Source organism: Peromyscus californicus, unplaced genomic scaffold (genome assembly GCF_007827085.1).
Source record: "Peromyscus californicus insignis strain IS unplaced genomic scaffold, ASM782708v3 Scaffold_19__1_contigs__length_69161282, whole genome shotgun sequence".
Lineage (NCBI taxonomy): Eukaryota > Metazoa > Chordata > Mammalia > Rodentia > Cricetidae > Peromyscus > Peromyscus californicus.
In genome coordinates, this window is record NW_026294491.1 from 24,021,363 (window position 1) to 24,042,689 (window position 21,327).

The window sequence follows — 21,327 nt, forward strand, 5'->3', positions numbered from 1 at the left end:
TAGTGAATTGTCCAACGTAGGCACCACTGGGAACCCATTCCTAGCCTGAAAGCCCTGTTAAAGGCCTTCAAACTCATTAACGTCCGTCCATCTCTTCTGACAGTCTATAATCCGTGAGGGCAGGGAAGGCTCGAGCACCGTCTGTGAATCCTAGCCGTTTCTCACATTTGACAGGAAGAATGCTCAGGACGTTTGTTCAGTGAATACATGAATAAAGGACCATACTTTTCTGAATTTTTTTTGGTGGGGGGTGTAATGGGAAAAGAGCTGTTGAGGCAGGATCTCACCCTATGTCTAGCTGGTCTTGAAGTATTTGCACCAGGCTGGACCCAAGTTTAGAGATCTGCCCGGCTCTTGCTCCTGAGCGGCGTGCACCCCTACACCCTGCCAATTCTGGTTCTTTAAAATTGTTCATACTGTGCGGCGTGTATATGGGTGTCCCGGGCGCCACGGCGCGCGCGTGTGAAAAAGAACAACTGCAGTCGGTTCTGGATTCCAGGGATCGCAAATTCAGGCCACTAGAACTGAGCTGTCTCGCTGGTCCCTGAATTCTGGTGCTCACCAAGGCACCTGGGTTTAGCTGTCACCTCCATCAATTTTCCATACGGGATGAAGGATACACAAGGCAAGACTTGTTAGCGGAAAAAAATGTTGCCTGCCGGTAATCCCAGACTTGGTAAACGGAGGCAGCAGGGTTAGGCTCAAGGTCGTTATCCGGTTCTAGCTGGCTAGACGTGTTTATCTCACAGGGCCGGTGGGAATCGGGCCATAGTTAAACGAGAATACCAAGAGAGCCTCCACGCCGCATTCACCGAGCCTACAGCCACGGCCGTGCGAACCGGAGCCTTCCGGGTGTTCGCTGCTTCCGCCGGATGCGCCCGTTCCGGAAGTGACGAGCGAGGGCGGGCTGAGAGCCGGTGTGCTTTCTCTCTCTCTCCTTTGCACGCGGTGCAGGAAGCCGGTAGGCCCGAGCAGCTCGTGCTGAATAATGCCGGGAAAACTCCGCAGTGAGTCCAGGTTGGGATCAGACGCGGCCGAGGACATCATGGAGACGTTGTCGAAGACAAGCGAGAAGGTGAGACCTGGGGCCCCGGGCCGGGCCGGGCCGGGCCGGACCGGGAGCGCGTGGCCGTCCGCCCCGCGGGCCGCTCTGACACGCTGAGCCGGCTGGCGCGTCCCGGGCCACGCGTTACTGGCCAGGCTCGCGAGTGCGGGAGGGGATCGCAGATCGCGTCAGTGTGGACTGGAGTCGCAGTCAGCGAGGCCTGAAACTAGGGCACATGGGCGGCTTCTGCAGTGACACACACACACATGGTTACCCTTCTTAAAAAAAATTGAGAAAACGAGGTAATGCAGGTCTTTCTAGTATTTGTCGCTCAGATCTGCGTGGAATTGGAGTTGGGCTAAGTGAACACCCTCTTACAGAGGGGATCTGTGTGAGCACTGTTAAATCACCCTCGCTCCTATTCCTTGGATGAGAAGATGTAACGTGACTGTCCCTAATGATCAAAGTAGGACGGAACGAAAGTTGTCCCAGAACTCCTGTGTTGTACGACTGAGTTGACGTTTTTGCTGTCTCGGGGAGCTTTTAGGTAGGAGACTTTAAAAGAAACAGTAATATATTCGGATAAGGTGGAAACCGCAGGTAGCCCAGCGTCTTGGGTTTGCATCCGCGTGTTCAGCTGTGGGATGCTGAAGTCAAGAGGGAGGGACCTGACTACTCGTTTATGTTCCAAACTCGACTTCCTGGCTGTTTTTCACATCTGTAACAGACAGGTGTTTAAGAGATGGGGAGATTATCCATAATCCATTATTTTTTAAGATGGTTTTTGTGGTATCAAGGACCAAACCTTGGACTGTTCACGTGTTGGCAGGTGCTGAACCATTGAACTGTATGTAGCTCTAGCTTTAGCCCAGCGGTTTTCAACATATGGGTCGCGGCCCCACTGGGGTGGCGCATCAGATACGATTCATAACAGTGACAAAATTACAGTAATGAAGTAGCGATGGAAATAATTTTATGGTTTAGGTCAGCACAGCATGAGGAACTGTATTAAAGGATCGTGCAGCATTAGGAAGGTTGAGAACCACTGCCTTAGCCCGTGGTTTCAGAGAGGGCAGGCCCGCAGTTCAGGGAGTCAGAATTTAGTTCCACGTTTCTTGATTGTCTGGAGCTCTACTAGAGTCTAGTAGGGGGCTCCTAATTGGTACAAGTTTTCAGTAGTATGATACGTGTACATTTAAATAAAGTCCGTGTTTTTTACATATGAGAATGATAAGTTGGATTATTTTCATAGTATTTTTTGTTTCATATAGTGTCTTTATGTGAATTCATTTTGTCCTTCGAAGTATAAGTTTCATGAGTGTTTTTACTGTATAGGAATTTAGCAGAGAGAGAAAAGAAACCCACTTTTAAGATTTGTCTGAGGATATAACAAAACTTTATCTCTCTTATAGTTACTTTGGACAGTGCTTGGTCACTGTTATCGTGTGTACCTGTGTGTATGGGTCTACTTAGCCCTGTGTGTGTGGAAGCTAGAGGTCAACCCTGGGTGGGTGTCTTTATCACTTCCCACTTTACTTTGGGGAACAAAGTTTCTCTATGAATCTGGACCCCCCTGGTTCACTTAGGCCGACTAGCTCCCCACTCCAGCCCCACCAGCTGGGGTGACAGGCACATGCCTCTACACCCATCTTTTTACAAGGGCACTGGAGTTCCCAGTTCAAGTCCTCATGCTTACACTGTAAGCATTTTATCCCCGAACCATTTCCCCAGCTCCTGGTCACTTTTTGTAGTATGTAGATTAGAGAGAGCCTTGGGGATCCCTTAAAATCTCTTGGGAAAATTCAGTTTTGTAGTGATTGGCCAGTATGAGCTGAAGAGTTACTGTGAGTTCTTTTATTCCCTCATGCTAATATGACTATTATATATATGTATCTCCATTGAACTAAGAAATGGTATTAAAATGGATACTGTGTGGGTTTTACAATTACATTAAGCCAGGCCTAGTGGTTGCTCACCTTTAATCCCAGCAGCCACAGGCAGATCTCTGTGAGTTCAAGGCCAGTCTCGTTTACAGAGTGGGTTCCAGGAGTAGCCAGTTCTATCTAGTAAGACCCTGTCTCTTAAAGATTATAATATAATTACATAATTTGCCCCTCTTTCCCTTTCCTCCTTCTGACTCCTTCCATATAAGCCCCATCTTGCTCGCTTTGAAATTCATGGTCTCCTTTTGAATTGTTAACACTCCTTCAAATTGTTTTCACACACACACACATTCCTAAATACAGCCTGCTCAGTCCATGTGTTACCTGTACGTGTATAATTTCGGGGCAGATTTTTTAACTTTTATACAATGTTGAAATGCCTAAGGCTGTTCTTCATAACTATAAGTAGTCCTGAAATAATCCAGAATTGATGGAATTTATACAAGTATAGTGGGTTTGTTCAGTGCTGTGTCTTTATTAATTTTTAGAAAACTAGAAAAGAGAAGCCAAAATCTAAGACCAAAGAAGCAACAGAAGGAACAGAAGAAACCGTTTCCCCCAAAGCTAAAGCAGTTAAAAAGAAAGGGCCCTCTGAAGAAGATGTGGATCCCCCGAAGTCCAAGAAGGCCAAAAAGCAAGAGGAGGCACCTCAAGATGAGACTGCTTCTAAAAGCAAAACCTCCAAGAAGAAAAAGGAGCCCCTTGAGAAGAAAGTGCCCTCTGCTAAAACCAAAGAAGTAAGCCTCGAGGAGCCTTCTGAGGAGGATGCGGATGTTCCTAAGCCCAAGAAGATGAAGAAAGGGAAGGAAGCAAATGGAGACATTGGAGAGAAAAGCCCCAGGCTCAAGAATGGATTCTCTCATTCAGAGTCGAACTCCAGTGAAGCCACGGGGGAAGAGAGTAGCAGTGAGACAGAGAAGGTGAGCTGAGCGTCCCTTTGTTTGTTTTTATTACGTGTGTTTAGGTGGGTGTGTGTGTGGGTGTGTACGTACACAACACTTGCAGGAGCTCATTCTCTCCCTCCACCGGGTGGGTCCTGGGGATTGAACTTGGCTTGGCAGGCTTGGGTAAGCACCTTACCCACTACTCTATCACCAGTGAAGTTGTACTAGAGCAGGCAGACTGTTCCATTGCTTCAGGAGAACAGGCAATCGCTACACACAATTGTAAACATTTTACAATTGTTTGGGTAGTAGAGGTTGAGCCCAGGACCGTGAGCATACATGTTATTTTAATAGTAGAAGGAAATTTGATATGTCAGCACCTCGTTGGGGTACATAACAAGCTGTAGGGTGGCACTTTGCATCAGAGAGTTAATTCCCCCCTCCCCTGACACAGGGTTTCTCTTCATAGAACTGGCTGTCCTGGAACTCACTCTGTAGACCAGGCTGGTCTTGAACTCAAAGAAATCTGCCTTCCTTTGCTTCCTGAGTGCTGGGATTAAAGGCCTGTGCCACCGCCACCTAGCTTATTTTTTTTCTAAATGATGTGGTCTCATTGTGTATTCCTGAATAGCCTAGAATTCCTCTCAAATGCTAGGGATAAAGGCACATGCCTGGCCTCCATCTTTAGTAGGCATCAAGGCAGGCTGAGACAGGGTCTTGCTGTATTTATTCTCAGCCTGGCCTTGAACTCTGTATAGCACATAGAAAACAAGTGTGTGTCTGGAGGTGAGGGGAAACTTTGAGGAATTCTTTCTTTCTCCACCCCAGGGCCCGAGGACTGAACTCAGTTGTTATGTCAGGCTTGGACAGCGAGGGCTTTTCCCAACTGAGCCATCTCACCAGCCCCTTTGAGTGGTTTAAACTGATGTGTTTAGAAGAGCTTTTTTGTTTTTAAAAAAAACATTCCGTTTTTGTGGAGGGCTGGAGCAAGTACCATGGCATGTGTGTGGAGTTGGCACAGCTTGTGGTGTGGGTTCTGCTGATCAAAGTCCTGCATCTGGCTTTGGCAGCCTCTGCCCCAGAGCTGTCTGAGAACAGGCTCTCTTCAGGGAAGGCTTCTTGCATTCACTTGTATGTGAACTACTGATTTCTGTGGTCTTTTTCTTTGGCAGGAAATACCTGTGGAACAGAAAGAAGGCGCTTTCTCTAATTTTCCCATATCTGAGGAGACTGTCAAGCTTCTCAAAGGTGAGATTGCCTGGTGTCGGAATTTGAATTCACTCTTCATTACGGGGATTGGGGACCAGTTCTTACTGTGGGCATCTCTGCTACAGTGAAGTAGACTTGTGTGTCACAGATAGGACTGTACTGTTTTGATTCAGTTATTAAAATTTAGTCAACATCCAGAAATGCCATGACTGACACTTTGTGTGATTTCTGTCTGTCCTCTTCCACCTGAGGTTAATGTCACCAGGATGGCCTGGGTCCTTTGGTCTGTTCCTGACAAGTTTGAGGTGTTTCACTGGCACAGCATGGTGTAGAATGGAGAGCCTCAGTCCTTAAGGTTCAGATAGCTTGTGGGTGAGATTTGATATAAGTAATTTAATCACATTATTAAAATTATAATTAAAAGATTATTAATACTTTTTATAGTACAGTGGGTTCTAGACTACTCAGAATGTATTTGAACCTGACTCTAGATGCTGGTGAAAAGGTAGAATTCCCTAATTCTTTCTGCAGGACCAGAAATATGGATGTGTTTCATCAGTTGGAGTTGGTATTTTAACAGAACCTCAGGGTTCTGTCCCGACCACTGGGAAAAAAAAAAAAAAAACAATGGCAAGTAACATGATTGATTTGTTTGCAGCTCGTGGGGTGAATTTCCTATTTCCTATCCAAGCCAAGACATTCCACCATGTGTTCAGTGGGAAAGACTTGATTGCCCAGGCACGGACGGGAACCGGGAAGACATTCTCCTTTGCCATCCCTTTGATTGAGAAGCTTCAGAGCGGGCTTCAAGACAGGAAGAGAGGCCGGGCCCCTCAGGTAACTGTCGTAAGCCCATCCCAGGCCCCGGTCAGCTCCCAGAAGCACATGGGCCTGGTTTGCATATGCTGCTTAGTATTGGTTCCTCCAAGGTCCTTGCGCTCACTGAATTTCTCTGAACGTAGGCTGGGGTGATTCTTTCGGGTTGTTGGCAGACCACTCTATGTTCCGTACTGTAATCTGTCCTGTGTTGTGATCATCCACACTTGTGAATATTCATATTCCCTTTAAAATGTGGGATGTGCTTGGGGCTTACAGACTTGACTGTGGCTATTTATTTATTCTTTTATTTGAGACACAGTCTCTGTGTAGACTTGGCTGATCTCTAGCTCACGGAGATCCACCTGCCTCTGCCTCTTGATTGCTGGGGTTATAAAGGCGTGTAATAGCACAGCTGGCTTCTGGGTCGTTGTTTTTGCTATTATCCAGAATGAATTGAGTGAGTGTTAGAATAACCCATCCACAAGTGTTGGGCCCTGCCGCTTGTAGTTTAAGTCTAGGTTGGCCTCCATCTGGCTTTTATCAAGAAGGCAGGTTTTGTGGTTTTATTTAAGTACAAATAAAACACACAGGCAAGCCATCTACTCATCCTCTTCACTGCATAGCCTGGCGTTGGGATTGGTGGCTCTGACCGGTACCTGTGCTGCTCTTCCTGCGGTGGATGTTGTGGTTCTTGGAGGAAACGCTGTGAGCAGTCTCAGCACAGTAAGATTTGCTGCACACCAGCAGCACTTCCAGCCCCTTGACATTGTGGACCAGAAACTTGCAGAAGCCGCTGGGCAGCGTGTGCTTGGTTTTCTTGTTGCTCCCTTAACTCATGTTAGGTATTAGGATCTGGCCCTTGAATCTTCTCCGCACCCTGTTGTCGATACCTCTGGGTTTCCGCCAGTTTCACTTAATTTTGACATACCGGTCTGGGTCTGGGTCCATCTAGCCTTTAGACTTTATTCATTTACTCTTCAGTATCTGCCTCAAAGGTTGTTGAGAATTAAATCAGACTCATGAGTAGAAAGTACTTTATAGTGCATAAGACCCCGGGAAAACTGGAATATCAGCTAATGTTGATTATTTTCCTCAAACCAGTTCTCTGGAGCAGCATCCATTTTGACACCCACATCTAATCGGCTTGATTAGACTCTTGCCTGGGGACTGTTGTAGTGGTCCTGTCCATGTAGCTTGTGATATTTATTGCAAAGCACATGATAGATGTTTTGAGTATATATCAAGATGAATAGGATGGGGAGCTGGAGAGGTGGTTTAGCAGTTAAAAGTACTGGCTGCTCTTCTAGAGGACCCAAGTTCAGTTCCCAGCTTCCACATGGTGGCTCACAGCCAGTTCCAGGGGAACAAATGCCCTCTTCTGGCCTCCTTGGACAGTGTATGCACGTGGTGCACAGAAAGTAAAAATAAATGAACGTTTTAAGAAAAGATGAGTAGGATGAGTTGATCATGGTGAATTCTGGAGTGGCTGAGAAATAATTACTGCACAGTACTTTGGAATTCTGTGTTTTCTCTCTTTCAGGTACTAGTTCTTGCACCTACAAGAGAACTAGCAAATCAAGTGAGCAAAGACTTCAGTGACATCACAAAGAAGCTGTCAGTGGCTTGTTTTTATGGTGGAACTCCCTACGGTGGTCAGAGTAAGTCAGTTCGAAAGCCGGGGAGGGGGTGTGCAGCCTTTGTTCTTCTGGAGGCCCCTCAGCTTGAAGTCTGTCTTTATCTCATTTTGGGGGTTTCTGTCTTGCCTATTGTTTAAAGATGGCCAAGAGCAGGGTCCTCCTGGGTGATTCAAGGTGAATCTTAGGGTGCTTAGTACTTATCTAAAGACTGCGACAGGACAGAACCCAGTGTGCCTGTTTTGCCTCTTTTACATGTGTCTTTCCTGCTGCCAGCGGACTTCTTCCCCAGGCATCAGCTAAGGTTGCAGTCCCTTCTTCCTAACCTGCTGCTGTCTAGTCAGGACCTTGATCAAGCATTGGCACACAATGAGGATGGTTTCCATCATTGGCTTTGGAAGACCTGGACTTGATTGAACCTTGACTGATCCCGTCATCATTCAGTGTCCAAGTCGCTTACTTTTTCTGTCTTCGTGGGTTGTGTTAGATACCCTAAGGTGCCCCGTGCAGTCCCTGGGCCTCCTTCCTGTCTCCCTCCGTACTGCACCACGTCCTGGTGGTTCTCTACCTCGTTAGAGTGTTTGCCCTTCTGGGCTGTCTCACCCTCTTCCCCCAGTTACCCTGCAGGAAGTCCCTAGTTCAGAGCCTCACACAGGGAGTGACACTCTTGGGAGATGAAGGCTGGAAAGAGGGCTGAGTCCAAGAGCATTCTTAACTACATATTAATACCCTGTCTCAGCCCCCCGCCCCTCCCCAAAGTTTCTGTTTCTCTAAGACTGTCACTTGTGGTCTGTGAAATCTTGACATTTTCTGCCAGCCAAACAGGAAGTCATTTCTTGCGCTACTATTTCCAGTGGATCATTTTCCCATTAGTTAGTATGCTGGCCCTCACTTCTCACGTACTCTCCTACTGAAGTGGAGGTCCTTCACTATTGTTAACATCATTATTACAGCATGTTACTTTATAGCCGTCTAGTAAGAGTTAGAGGGAAAATGTGTTTAAATGGATACTCCATGCCGATAAAAGGAATTTTCAAACAAAGCAACTCTTTTTGCTGCAATTTTTTACAGTTGAACGAATGCGGACTGGGATTGATATCCTGGTTGGAACCCCAGGTCGTATTAAAGACCACCTGCAGAATGGAAAGCTAGATCTCACCAAACTTAAACATGTTGTTCTGGATGAAGTTGACCAGATGTTGGATATGGGTTTTGCTGATCAAGTGGAAGAAATTTTATGTGTGGCATACAAGAAAGGTAAGCCCCAAATGGAAGGAACTGATGGAAAGGACCTTAGGAAGAGTCGTGGTGAAATTGTCTTCCAGGAGATAAATAAGGGCACTTACTCAAGGAAACATAGAATTTTTATTTTTTTTGTTTAATTTTGTTTTTTGAGCCAGGGCTTCTCTGTGTAACAGCCCTGGCTGTCCTTGAACTTGCTCTGTAGAACAGACTGGCCTCGAACTCACAGAAATCCACCTGCCTCTGTCTCCTGAGTGCTGGGATTAAAGGCGTACGCCAGCACTTGGCTGAGACTTGGAATCTTTAAAGCCAGATTTGTTCTATAGTTGGTGAAAACTTGGGAGAGTAAATGAAAATTTTCCTTTTCTGCCAGCTTGCTACACTGTTCCAACAGCTTTCAGTGTATTCCTGGTGTGTATGTGCTGGCTGTCAATCCACTGTTAGCTGTTCAAACCTTGTCAGGTGACTGGGCACGGGTCATTCTTCCACCCACCACTTTTCACCTTTCTTCCTATAGAGGGTTCGGTTTACAGTGGCTGTAAGCAGCTGGGTTCTGCGGTGTCTGGACTTGGTTCTGTAGCACAGATCTCCTTATGCAGAGCTACTGATCCAGTTGTAAAGTGCACTGACCTGGGTCTACTAGCTTGTGCCCAGTGAGGCTTCTGAGAACAGCAGCATAGTGCTCTTAAGTCGGATGACCAGGTGCATTGGCTTTGCTTTTGGGGCTGCTGAGGAATGAGCTGAAGGCTTTGCCACTGGATTGCATCCCAGCCTGAATTCTGAATTCTTAAAATACTAAGCTGCTGTGGGTTTTGTCACAGGCTGCTTAATTAGAGATCCGTGCTGGTTGGTACCTGGACTTCCAGGATTCTTTGTTCAGTTGATGGGCCTCCTTCATGGGACAGATTTCCTGTGTGAGTGAGAGAGGGCAAAGGCTAGAAGACAACATAGATTATTTCACATACTTTGATCATCTAGGGATCCTTTACGATGACAGATGGTTTTGGTTTTTGTGTGTGGGGAGTCTCCGAAGACATCTTTATTTTTGTGTCTCTGATGCATGGCTGGCTGCCAGTGGTCGGTGGTAATGGTGGTGCGCCCTGGAGGTGCCAGGTGAGGTGGAGTACTGTGTATGCAGGCTTGTTTGGATTATTCACACTGACTTCTTTTTCCCCCAAGATTCTGAAGACAACCCCCAAACATTGCTTTTCTCTGCAACCTGCCCTCACTGGGTGTTTAATGTTGCTAAGAAATACATGAAATCTACATACGAACAGGTGGACCTGATTGGTAAAAAGACTCAGAAAGCTGCCATAACTGTGGAGGTAAATGATTCATTTAGTTGCCGGAATTAGTATTCAATTGTCAATCCTTTGTTTCCTGTCTGATAATTTTAAGACTAGCAAGTACAAGCTCTTTTTCCAGATAAATACTAAATCCTTATGAAGAGCCAAGTAAAATACATCTTCCTCTTCTATGTATAGAATCTGCTTTCTGGATTTTCGCCATCTAGCAGCCTGATTTCAGAGTCACTTGAAACCCTGTGTTTGAATTTGATAAGCAAAGTGGTTACATTTAGAATTTATCCGCTAGAGGGCAGCAGAGCAATCTGACTCATCATGTTGAATCCGTTTCATCTTAGGCTCCGGTACCTAGATGAATTCATTTCACCTAAGGGCAGGCCTGTACAGACTGTACTGAAGTGGTTGAAGGGCCATAGCACAGTGCACACAGGCCTTTCTTGTCATTATTTGGTTTCCTGGAGATTACATTAGAATGTAAAGAAGCCAGAAGCTCTTTGGAGAAAGGCGAGAGGCCTGGGGACAGACCACAATGCTCTTTACTTTGGTTTCTTCAGCTTCTTGCTTTCCCTGTAAGCAGTGGTGGCAGGAGACAGCCCTGTAAGGCCTTCGTTTACTTCCTGTACATGACATTAGACTTGGGAGTTGAGAAGGGAGCTGTGAGGTCCCAGGCAGGCGTCACTAAGTGTTGTTTCTTCTCTTCAAAGCACCTGGCCATCAAGTGTCACTGGAGTGAGAGGGCAGCGGTTATTGGGGACGTGATCCGAGTGTACAGTGGTCACCAAGGGCGTACCATCATCTTCTGTGAAACCAAGAGGGAAGCCCAGGAACTGTCCCAGAATACATGCATAAAGCAGGTTGGTCCTTCTGCCCGGAAAGGCTGGCTCATCAGTCCATCTCCACCCGGGGCCTGTCTGCCGTCACTGGCTGATTCCAGGTTTTGATAGATCAGGGGAAGCTTCTTTGCTGGTCATGGGTTATGTAACCTACCAATCCTGCCTCCCAGGTTGCTGGGTCACATGTAAAGCTACACTTGCAGTTATAGCCACTCTTGGGTGGTGCTCTCGACCTTGGAAAGTATGGTTAGGAACAGTTGATGTCAGGCTGAGGGCTGCAGACAATTGAAGATTTTCCCACGCAAGAAGCAGAAATCAGAAGGCATGTGTTTCACTTTGTGATGTTTCCAGAAGGAGTATCCCCAGACTGAGCCCTGGGCCTCTTGCGGGGTGGCGTGTTGGGTTTGTAGTCTTAGGTCAGTTTATTTTGTTGGCAGGATGCCCAGTCGTTACACGGCGACATTCCACAGAAGCAAAGGGAGATCACCCTGAAAGGTTTCCGAAATGGCAGTTTTGGCGTTTTGGTTGCAACCAATGTTGCTGCACGTGGGTTAGACATCCCTGAGGTTGACCTGGTTGTTCAGAGCTGTCCACCAAAGGTACGTTTTAAACAAGACATTATTGCTTTCGTTTCTTTGGGGGGTACTAAGAGTTACTTTATTGACTTTCGTTTCTTTGGGGGTACTAAGAGTTACTTTATTGACTTTTGTGGTTTCCAGTAGATTGTTAGACATGGTGACATACACCTTTCATTCCAGCATTCTGTGTTTGCTACCTTGCCTGGCTTTTTATTTACTTTGGTAGTTTTTTATTATGTACTTTGGCTCTTGAAGACTTGCAGAAAAGAATGTGATAACCCGTTGCTAACTTGTTTTTATATCGTGGCTTGCTGTGATGTGACTTATTTGTATGTGTTTACATGTCTGCCCATCTCTCTGCTTCCTGTTTCTGTTTCCTACCTTCTACCTTCATACTCTCCTCCACCTTCATAGTAGTGTGTTCTAGCAGCCTCCCTGTTCCTCTCGGGGAAAGGCTTTTCCCGTGGGGCCTTTCTGATTTTCTGGATTCTGCAGTCAGTTTGGGTGAGTGGGTAGGTTGACTGATTGATGGATTAGAAGTCAGGCTTTGCATGTGAGAAAGAACAGTGTTTGTCTTCTTTCCAGGTATTTCTGTCTTCCTACAGATTTCTTCATTGCCCTCTGTATAATGTAGTAAAATTCATTGTGCCTGCACACACTGTCCTTATCCATTCATTTGCTGGACATCTAGGCTGGGCCCATGTCTTTTTTTTTTTTTTTTTTTTTTTTGTGAATAGAAATAGTCTAACTTGTTAGCAAATTTTTAATTCAATGTACAGAGTTAAATGAGATGTATTATTAAAATAAATTTCAGTACTTAGACTGCAGCCAGTTGAGGCTTGGAAATACACATACCCCTAGAGTATTTGCACACAGAAGAGGGAGCACTGTTGGAGAGGTTTGGAAACTCATAGTTTCATTCACTGACCTGCACACGCTGCTTAATCCCTTGTCTCACTCCTGCGCTTGGTCTCCACAGGATGTGGAGTCCTACATTCATCGTTCGGGGCGGACGGGCCGGGCTGGAAGGACCGGGGTTTGCATCTGCTTCTATCAGCACAAGGAAGAGTACCAGTTAGCTCAAGTGGAGCAGAAGGCGGTAAGGACGTTGCTGACTTGCACTCAACACATGCTAAGTTCTGAGGCAAGGGCAGTCTTCAGGACCATGGCGGCAAGCCTCTTAGATCTGGGCTTCCTTTGGGATTCCATGGTAGAAGGCTGTGAAATAACTTGCATTTGAAGATAATGATCTGTTTCTTATATTTGAAAGACAATTTGTAGACAATACTATGAATGTGACCAGAAATACTAGAGGAGGTTAGAGTGTGGAGAAGGATAGAGGAGCATTGGAAGGATAGAGGGAACTGGGAGTGGTACATGTACCTACAACACTTGAGGAACTGAGGCAGGAGGATCACCATGAGTTTGAGAACCCTGTCTTTAAAGGATAAGGAGAGACTAAATTTCCTTATAGAATATTTATAGATTCCTCCTTCTCCAGGAAGACCTTGGCTGCTCCCTTGTGTTCAGTGGGCTTCACTTAGTGCCTGCTGCACAGAACAGAGCTGTGGGTCTGAGATGAGCGAGAGTCCATTGCCTGCAGCGCTGGAGAGGTGCTGATGAGAGGTGGCGGGATGGCCAGTCACCTGCAGAATCAATTCTGTCCCCAAACCATAGCCTCAGTCTAAAGATGAGAAAAAACATCAGACAGTGTCACCTTGGGGGGCAGCCTATAAATAACACCTCAGAACTATTAGGGTCTTGGAAAACAGACAGATAGGCACATATAGTAAAGTGGTTTATTTGGTAGATTTAAGAAACGAGTTGTTTGGTCTGAAGAGATGGCGGGGATAGTGGCAAAATGCCTTTAATCCCAGCACTTGAGAGGCAGAGGCAGGAGGAGCTCTGAGTTCGAGGCCAACCTGGTCTACTGAGTGAGTTCCAGGACAGCCAGGGCTATACAGAGAAAGAAACCTTGTTTCGGGAAAACAAACAGACAAACAAACAAAATGAAACGAAAAACTATTTAAAATTTTAAAAAATGAAATAAGTTACTGTCTCAGAAACAGTAACCTTTGTACATGAAATTGTGGTTTGTTTCCTTGTAGGGAATTAAATTTAAACGGATAGGTGTTCCTTCTGCAACAGAAATAATCAAAGCCTCCAGCAAAGATGCCATCAGGTACGTTCTTTCACATCACCAAGGTCTCTTTCCATGCTGCTTCTTGGACGTTAAAGTTTCTTTTCCGTATTCCTTATAAAGAGTTAATATAACCAGCTGCTTTTCACAAAGCAGCCAGCTTGATAGATAATTAAATAAACATCATGTTTCTAGTCGTCCCTGCTGTTTCTCAGGGGAGGCCACTATCTAGAATTGGGTTTGTATTGTATACTTTAAGGATGTTTCCGGCGGGCAGTGGTGGCGCACGCCTTTAATCCCCAGCACTCGGGAGGCAGAGCCAGGCGGATCTCTGTGAGTTCGAGGCCAGCCTGGGCTACCAAGTGAGTTCCAGGAAAGGCTCAAAGCTACACAGAGAAACCCTGTCTTAAACCCCCCCCCCCCAAAAAAAATTAAACAAAAAAAAGAATGTTTCCCATGTTGTGGTGGTTAAATGAGATCACAGACAGCTGTCCAAATCTTCATTCACTTATTCCCTATGTGGTAGGATGAAAAGTGATAGAATGCAAGGACTGAGCAGCCGTTTCTCAGGTTTTATTGATAGTGGTATGATTGTGTAGAATTATCCTGTAAACTGAAGGATTTTCAGTTGATCAGTGTTCCTTATTGTGGCCTCTGTATTACCATTTGGAGGTGAGCAGGGTTAACATTGTGTGAGCCAAAGTCTGTTTGCACACACTTTGAGGGGTGACTTATATCCCCTGCTTATGCATACTGAGCTCAGAGTGCAACACAGTCACTGCTGTAGATGTGAAACATACTCATCACAACATACAGAAAAGGGACAGGGCCCCAGAAGTCAGCAATTTGCACTAAGTCAGAATAGTGAGCAGTTGTCTTATTGCAGCCCAGGCCAGGGCTGGCTTTTGGCAGCCCCAGAATGGTACCATCATGTCTCAGGGCTCAGGGAATGACCTGTGTGAAGTGACTATGGAGATGGAAAAGGAGCCTAAAAGCAGCTTCCTGAGCCCTTTGTAATGACTCGAGGCTTCAGCTTAATGGAGCACTGCACCTGACCAGGTGGAGCACTGCACCTGACCAGGTCTTGCCTGAAGAGCAGTGGCCAGGAGAGAAGATGAAGTCTACCTGGAGCCATGTGTGATAGGGCTATCCAGGGAAGGGTGTCAGAGTGGCGCTGTAGTCGGGCAAACTTGCAGCTGACCCGGGATTTTACTGAAGCACACAGTTTGAATGGGTAATGAGCAGGCAGGGAGTCCATGAGCAGTGGAGGTGCTGGCTGTTGGTGTGGTCGTGAGAGCCGGGGAGCTTGTCCCAAACAGCATTTTCAAGTTGAGTTTTTACAGCATGTTTTCTTTCAAGTGCCCCAAGATGGGGCACCATGGGGTACTAACTAATTCAGGAAATACAGGGTTGAAGAAGAGGCACAATCTAGTAGTATGTAAGAGATGTCTAGCTCGCTCTGCGTAACATACAGATATCCCGCTTTGTTACTGCCAAGACAGTGGCTATGCTCCAGCAAATAACATCTCAAAAAACTCTGTGTTTTAAACCCGATATAGAACATTTGTTAAAATTTCAGAATATACGTGGCTATAGTTTTGTCCAGTTCTAAGAGTAACACATAAGTTCACTATACTGTTGCTGTACGGGGGCTGGGCATGGTGATGCAGAAGGCTGAGTGTGAGGCCATCCTGCTCTTCATAGCAGGTTGCAGGCAGATGAAGTAAGACCCTGTCCCAAAGAGCACAATAAAGGCAAGTGTGCTGTGGAACCTCATTGTCTTCCATATGGAGACAGTCTGCTGTCACTAGAGGATGACCTTGAACTTGAGGCCCTCCTGTCTCCACCTCCTAAGTGCTTAGGCAGCCCCTCCGGGGTGTGCGGTGCTAGGGATTAGACAGGCCCTGCCTTCCGGCCAGGTTAGCTACACCCCAGGTGTGCTGGTGCCCATCTTTTTTTTTTGTTTTTTGTTTTTTGTTTTTTGAGACAGGGTTTCTCTGTGTAGCTTTGCGCCTTTCCTGGGACTCACTTGGTAGCCCAGGCTGGCCTTGAACTCACAGAGATCCGCCTGGCTCTGCCTCCCGAGTGCTGGGATTAAAGGCGTGCGCCACCACCGCCCGGCGAGCTGGTGCCCATCTTAAAGCTCGTTTATTTTCCTCACTGTAGTGTCCTTGTCTGCATTATTCTCTAACAAGCTCATTCTCACACCCCAGGCTTTTGGACTCTGTACCTCCGACCGCCATTGGCCACTTCAAGCAGTCGGCTGAGAAGCTGATTGAGGAAAAAGGGGCTGTAGAGGCCCTGGCAGCCGCGCTGGCCCACATTTCAGGGGCCACATCGGTCGACCAGCGCTCCTTGATCAACTCCCAAGCGGTAAAGTTTTGGTCCTTTATAAAATGGCGTCAGCAAAACTGAAAAGTCGTTAGACTTTCCTAGTTGTCTTCGCCTTCTCTGGGAGGTAGGAAGGCCTGGTTGGATTTAACCATTTCCCTACTTAAACAAACTCAGGGGCAGCTGAATAGACGCCTGCTTCCCGGGCTGGATTCCCAGGAGAACCAGCACTGGCTGCTCTGGGGTGGAAGGGCCAGTGAGACTTAGCAAGGCAATGGCCTGCCTCCGAGCCTGACAACCCCGGGGTCCGCAGAGTGGAAGGAGAGAGCAGATTTCTGCACCTGCTTGCTGTCTCTGCACGTAAGCTCACAGAGAGACAGACAATGAATTCCAGTGAACTAGAACTGAAGGAAAACCCACTGCCTGGACTGTTGCCATGGAGAATTCCTTTGATGCATTGACGTTTCCTGTTTTTAGTGAAATAATTGTAGACCCGTGTGGCAGAAGAAGTATACAGATTTCCCCGTGATTCAACCAGACCTCCCCAGTGCAGGCACTTTAGAAAACTCATGACTGGGTACCAGTCTTCCTAAGATTGCCCCAGTCTCCTTGTGCCCATTCTCTGTGGCTGGGTGGTGTGTCGTCAGGGAGCTGCCCCAGGAATGCTTCCCTCCTCAGAGCAAGTGTTTAGGATACCGATTGGTTGTCAAGACTTAACTTCTGTGCCTCTTTCTCCCCTAAGGGCTTTGTGACCATGATCCTTCGGTGCTCAATTGAAATGCCCAACATTAGTTACGCTTGGAAAGAACTTAAGGAGCAGCTGGGCGAGGGCATTGATGCCAAAGTGAGGGGGATGGTCTTCCTCAAAGGAAAACTGGTAAGTGCCGGGGCCTTGGCGGCCTCATCTTAGTTTGGTGGTTAGCATGGTAACCAGGATATGTCCTCTCCCATGATGCTGTCTCCAACCCAAACTGTTGTGCGAATATCACTGTACCTTCATGGGAAAATAAGAATAAGAAGGGCCGAGAAGTATTCTTGGGAAATAGTTTTGACTATGGGATCCCTCAATGGTCACATTCACGGATGCACATGGAAACCCAGAGCTCCAGTGTTAGGTGAGGATGCTCATAAGGTAGGAAATGGCATGGTCAGAGACGCCGTGAGCCTAAGCTGAGGGTAAACTTGTTCTGCTTACCACATCGCCACCTCTCGCACCCATTACTGTGGGGATATCAGGCACCGGCTGCCTTCTTCCCCGTGGGGGCTGACCCTGGTTGCTGACCGTGCCTTCCCTCCACGGTGCTTTGAGGCTTAGCTTTGACACTCCGTGCAGCGTCCCAGGCTCGGCACAGTTAGAGGAGTCCTTGCCTGTACGGCAGAGTTCTTAGGGTGTGATGTTCACCCCAGTAAGTTCTCCCTCCCTCTGATTGCTTACAATGAAGGCTTCAGTCCTTGTGACCTACTCAAGGGCAAAACCTCTCTAAGTACCTGAATGTCCCCATGTTCCTGGAGTTGCCCGTGCATGGAGAAGTCCGTGACTGTCAGGGTCCTTCAGCACCTGCCTATGCTATGGCTGGGTAAATTTCTGGGGCGGGTGTGGCTCCAACTGTGCCCTTACAGGAGTAGTTTGGTACTGTACTGTTGGTGGCTTCCCCAGCTGATAAGGAGAGAGCTGGTTATCAGAGGTCCTCCAGAGTAAACCATATACCTTGTCTCATGTTCTCACAGAAAACTGAGTTATGAAAACTAGAAATCAGCAGTGCCATTTTCTGCCTTTCATTGTGTCCTCCTGAATATGGGTTAGCACAGGGTCATAGCCCGGAACGCCCACGCAGGCGGCTGCATGTCCTGGTCCATTTGGGAGCATCTCTCCACCTCTGCTGCTGTCTTCAGGGGCATGTTAGCCGTGTTCCAGAGGCTTGTCCGGCATCAGTACCCGCTGATTTCTTTGTATTTGGCAGTTACTCAGATTAACTCTTCCTGCTTTGATTTCTAGGGGGTTTGTTTTGATGTCCGTACTGAAGCAGTCACGGAAATACAGGTATTTTCTTTTCGTTTTTAGTGTTTGTAGACCCAAATCATAGAGTATTCATTCTGAAAGCAGAGTGACAGTGTGGCCACAGAGAACAGTCGCACTGTTTGATTGTGACCTTGCTGCTGGCATGCCCTGCTGCTCCTGGAGTTGGACTCAGCGGCCGCCCCACTGTTCTGGGCCGCATGCTTTCCCGCGCACTTGCTGTTGCTGTGTTTCTTAGTGTTGCTGTGCCGAGTGTGTGCCTCAGACAGCTGCAGTGAGTGATGGTTAAATTCAACCGTAGTGAGAGCCGCCCCTCCACAAGACCTGTCCCCGCCCTCGCCCCACGGCGTTGGGGCCCCATACTTGGCACTAGCAGCTCTTTTTAAGCACCTGTTTACCAACTTGTTTCCTTGGAGACATGGCAACAAGTTTTCCTTGTGGCTTTACCGAATTGAATTAAGCCACGAAACAAACCTTCTACCCACAGGAGAAGTGGCATGACTCAAGACGCTGGCAGCTCGCTGTGGCCACGGAGCAGCCGGAGCTGGAAGGACCCCTGGAGGGATACCGAGGCGGCAGGGGTCAGCGCGATGGCAGCCGCGGAGCATTCAGAGGACAGCGGGGTGGAAGCAGGAACTTCAGGGGACAGGGACAGCGAGGAGGAAGTAGAAACTTCAGAGGACAGCGGCCTGGAGGTGGTAACAAAAGTAACAGATCCCCGAACAAAGGGCAGAAGCGGAGTTTTAGTAAAGCGTTTGGTCAGTGAGTGGAGGCTGGAAGGACTGTTCACCCTGGACTCCAGTGCCCCGCCCCCCACTGTCAGCGCCAACTCCTTCCTTTTTGATCGTTTGCTCAGTCCCCGTTCCTGGCAGAGATGGGCTACTGAACTGTTCGATCTAACATCGACAACTCTCTTCATTTTGAAAAGGGATAGGAATTCAGTTTATCATTTTCTAACACAGTGAGTGTCTAATTTTACAAAATGAAGCTAACCACGGATCGGTGTATCCTTCCATGTTGACCTTGCAAATCCATCTTTGTGTGCGTGCACCGGGGTCTGAACCCAGACCCTCACACATGCTGAGCATGCGCATGCCCTGCAACTAAACGCCATCTCTAGTCCCTAAAAGTGTCTCTTACTCATGTTCTTCAAAGAAAGTCCCTAAGGGGGCTGGAAAGATGGCTCAGTGGTTAAGAGCACTGCTCTTCCAGAGGACCCGGGTTCAATTCCCAGCACCCACGTGGCTGCTCACAACTGTCAGGGACTCCAGTTCCAAGGGACCCTACACCCGTGGCAAAACACCAATACACATAAAATAAAAAATAAATTAGAAAACAAAAAGAAGAAGAAAGTCCCTAAGGGATGCCTCAGTCTCTGGAGGACCCCATGAGTCGGGGATTTTTTTTCTTGCCCCTGATACTTGGCCTCCTGACAAACAATTGCTAGAGTCTCTGTGTGTCTGCTCTTCAAAGGCGGTTCAGACTTAGCTGACTGCAATGAGGGTAGAAGTTAGACAGCGTAGATCTCTGCACAGTGTCTCCACATACTCTTCAGTTTCTCATTAGAAGGGGACTTCAGTTTCTCATTTCAGTGAATGCTCCAGTGTATATAGAAATACATTTTCATAGGAGCCAATGTCCCAAATGTCTAAAGTCTCTGGATTTTTTTTTATCAGTAATAAGACGAGATAGATGGTATTGAAGTGCTTGTGCCCTTCATTTGGAAGATTGATTTACCAAGAAGTAATTAAGGGAAGAGGGAACTCAGTTGGTATTGCTGAAGAATGATTCAGAAAAGCCACAAGATGTTCTTCATGGTCACAAGTGAGGAGGCAGGAGGAGGCTTGCTGTGAATGGTGACCACTGCACAGGTCATAACTCTGCAAGGGACTGTGTCTCTGCAAGGGACTGTGTCTCCTAGTGGTCCATCTGGAGTATTTAGGGGTCACAATGGGACAATCTTCTCAGTGGCTTAGATCTTAAGCCACAGCATAAGTTCTAATTCTATTAGGTTGCTTCTCCATTGAGAAGTTAACACCACCTAGAGAATTTTAAGCCAAGCTACGCCATTTGAAGTTGTTGCTTTGAGGGAACTGAAGAACTCAGTGTAGCACCTGGCCCAGTAATAACTGCCCGAGTTCTTATATTTTCTTTCGGGGGTGGGGGGATGGGAGGATGGATTATCCCACCTAGCACAGATGCTCAACGGTGGGTCTTCTTGCCTTCCTAGTGATTCTGTACAGGGAATCTTAGAACAGGCTCAAAAGGAAAGCCAGAATCACACACATTGTCGTGTTTTCTCCAATTGTTAGATCAACTAAGATCTCCAGGCTCATCCTCTGATGTTAGTATTGGTCTTAACCGGAACACGTAGCACCAAAGGGCTCTGGTCACCAAATTAGCTCCAGACTCAGTTTCTCCCTTGAACTCTGACCCAATGGTTCTTGTCCTCTGTGCTTGGAATTCTTTAGAACTTTTTTCTTTGTTTGACTGCAGCTTAAAATAAGTTTTGGTTTTGCCCAATCACTGGGCATGCATTAGTGAAACATTTCACTATTAGGATAAGAATTTGTGACATATCAAGCTGATGAATGGATATGCTGGCTGTGCTTTCAGGAGTAGAAGGCTAAAATCTTTTTAGACTATGGATTAGCCTATAGAAAAATGTCTGCTGTAAATCAAACAGTGAGGGGAAGATGAATAGGAATCTCACTTATACAACTTAAGTAAAACATAGCTCTCTGAACAGATGAAGATAGGTTTCTTCTGTGTCCCAGAATCTAATCAATATTTATATGTATAATTCAGCTATTATTTGGCTTAAATGGGCTTATTGGGAAATGTTATCTTTTTTACTATTTTCTACATAGAAAATATTTTCCAGTTTCAATGGACTTTTGAATTATAACCCATTTTTATGTTCAGGCTGTCTGTGTATTATTTCTCCTGCAGTTGTACATAAAATGTTTTTACATTCAAATGAGTTACTGTATAAAGTACTGCATTATGCCATAATAAAGATACTAATGCTTTATAGTTAGTTTTGTTTTCTAAAATAAAAATAGCTCGACATTTTTATTATAACAGTGACTGCTAGGTATAAAAGTCTAGTAACTTGGGCTAGGGTTGTGGCTCAGTTGGTAGAGGCTGGCCTCCAGTGCCTATTACACTAGGGAGGCAGAAGTGGGGGGATCAGGGAGAGGTTAGCAGTCGCTAAATTCCAAAAATAAAGCAGTCCTATGGTAACATTTCTGTGGGCAATTTTATCCGAATTCATTGAAACAAATCATCCATTAGGTTTTGAGGATTGTTTCTCACAGTTGATGTTTACCTTTCTGTACATACAGA

The 21,327-nt window shown here is 46.6% G+C and overlaps 1 protein-coding gene across 1 annotated transcript; it reads left to right on the forward strand.

Moving 5' to 3' along the window:
• The first annotated feature begins 888 nt into the window (after positions 1-888).
• Positions 889-21,013, forward strand: Ddx21 (DExD-box helicase 21). The gene is made up of 15 exons (XM_052744863.1): positions 889-1,075; positions 3,477-3,908; positions 5,045-5,120; positions 5,740-5,918; positions 7,441-7,558; positions 8,606-8,791; positions 9,956-10,101; positions 10,785-10,934; positions 11,351-11,512; positions 12,471-12,590; positions 13,600-13,673; positions 15,845-16,004; positions 16,705-16,839; positions 17,959-18,003; positions 18,467-21,013. Exons 1-15 carry the CDS (start codon positions 989-991, stop codon positions 18,743-18,745), a joined length of 2,349 nt encoding a protein of 782 aa, XP_052600823.1. The 5' UTR covers positions 889-988; the 3' UTR covers positions 18,746-21,013.
• The last annotated feature ends 314 nt before the right edge of the window (positions 21,014-21,327 follow it).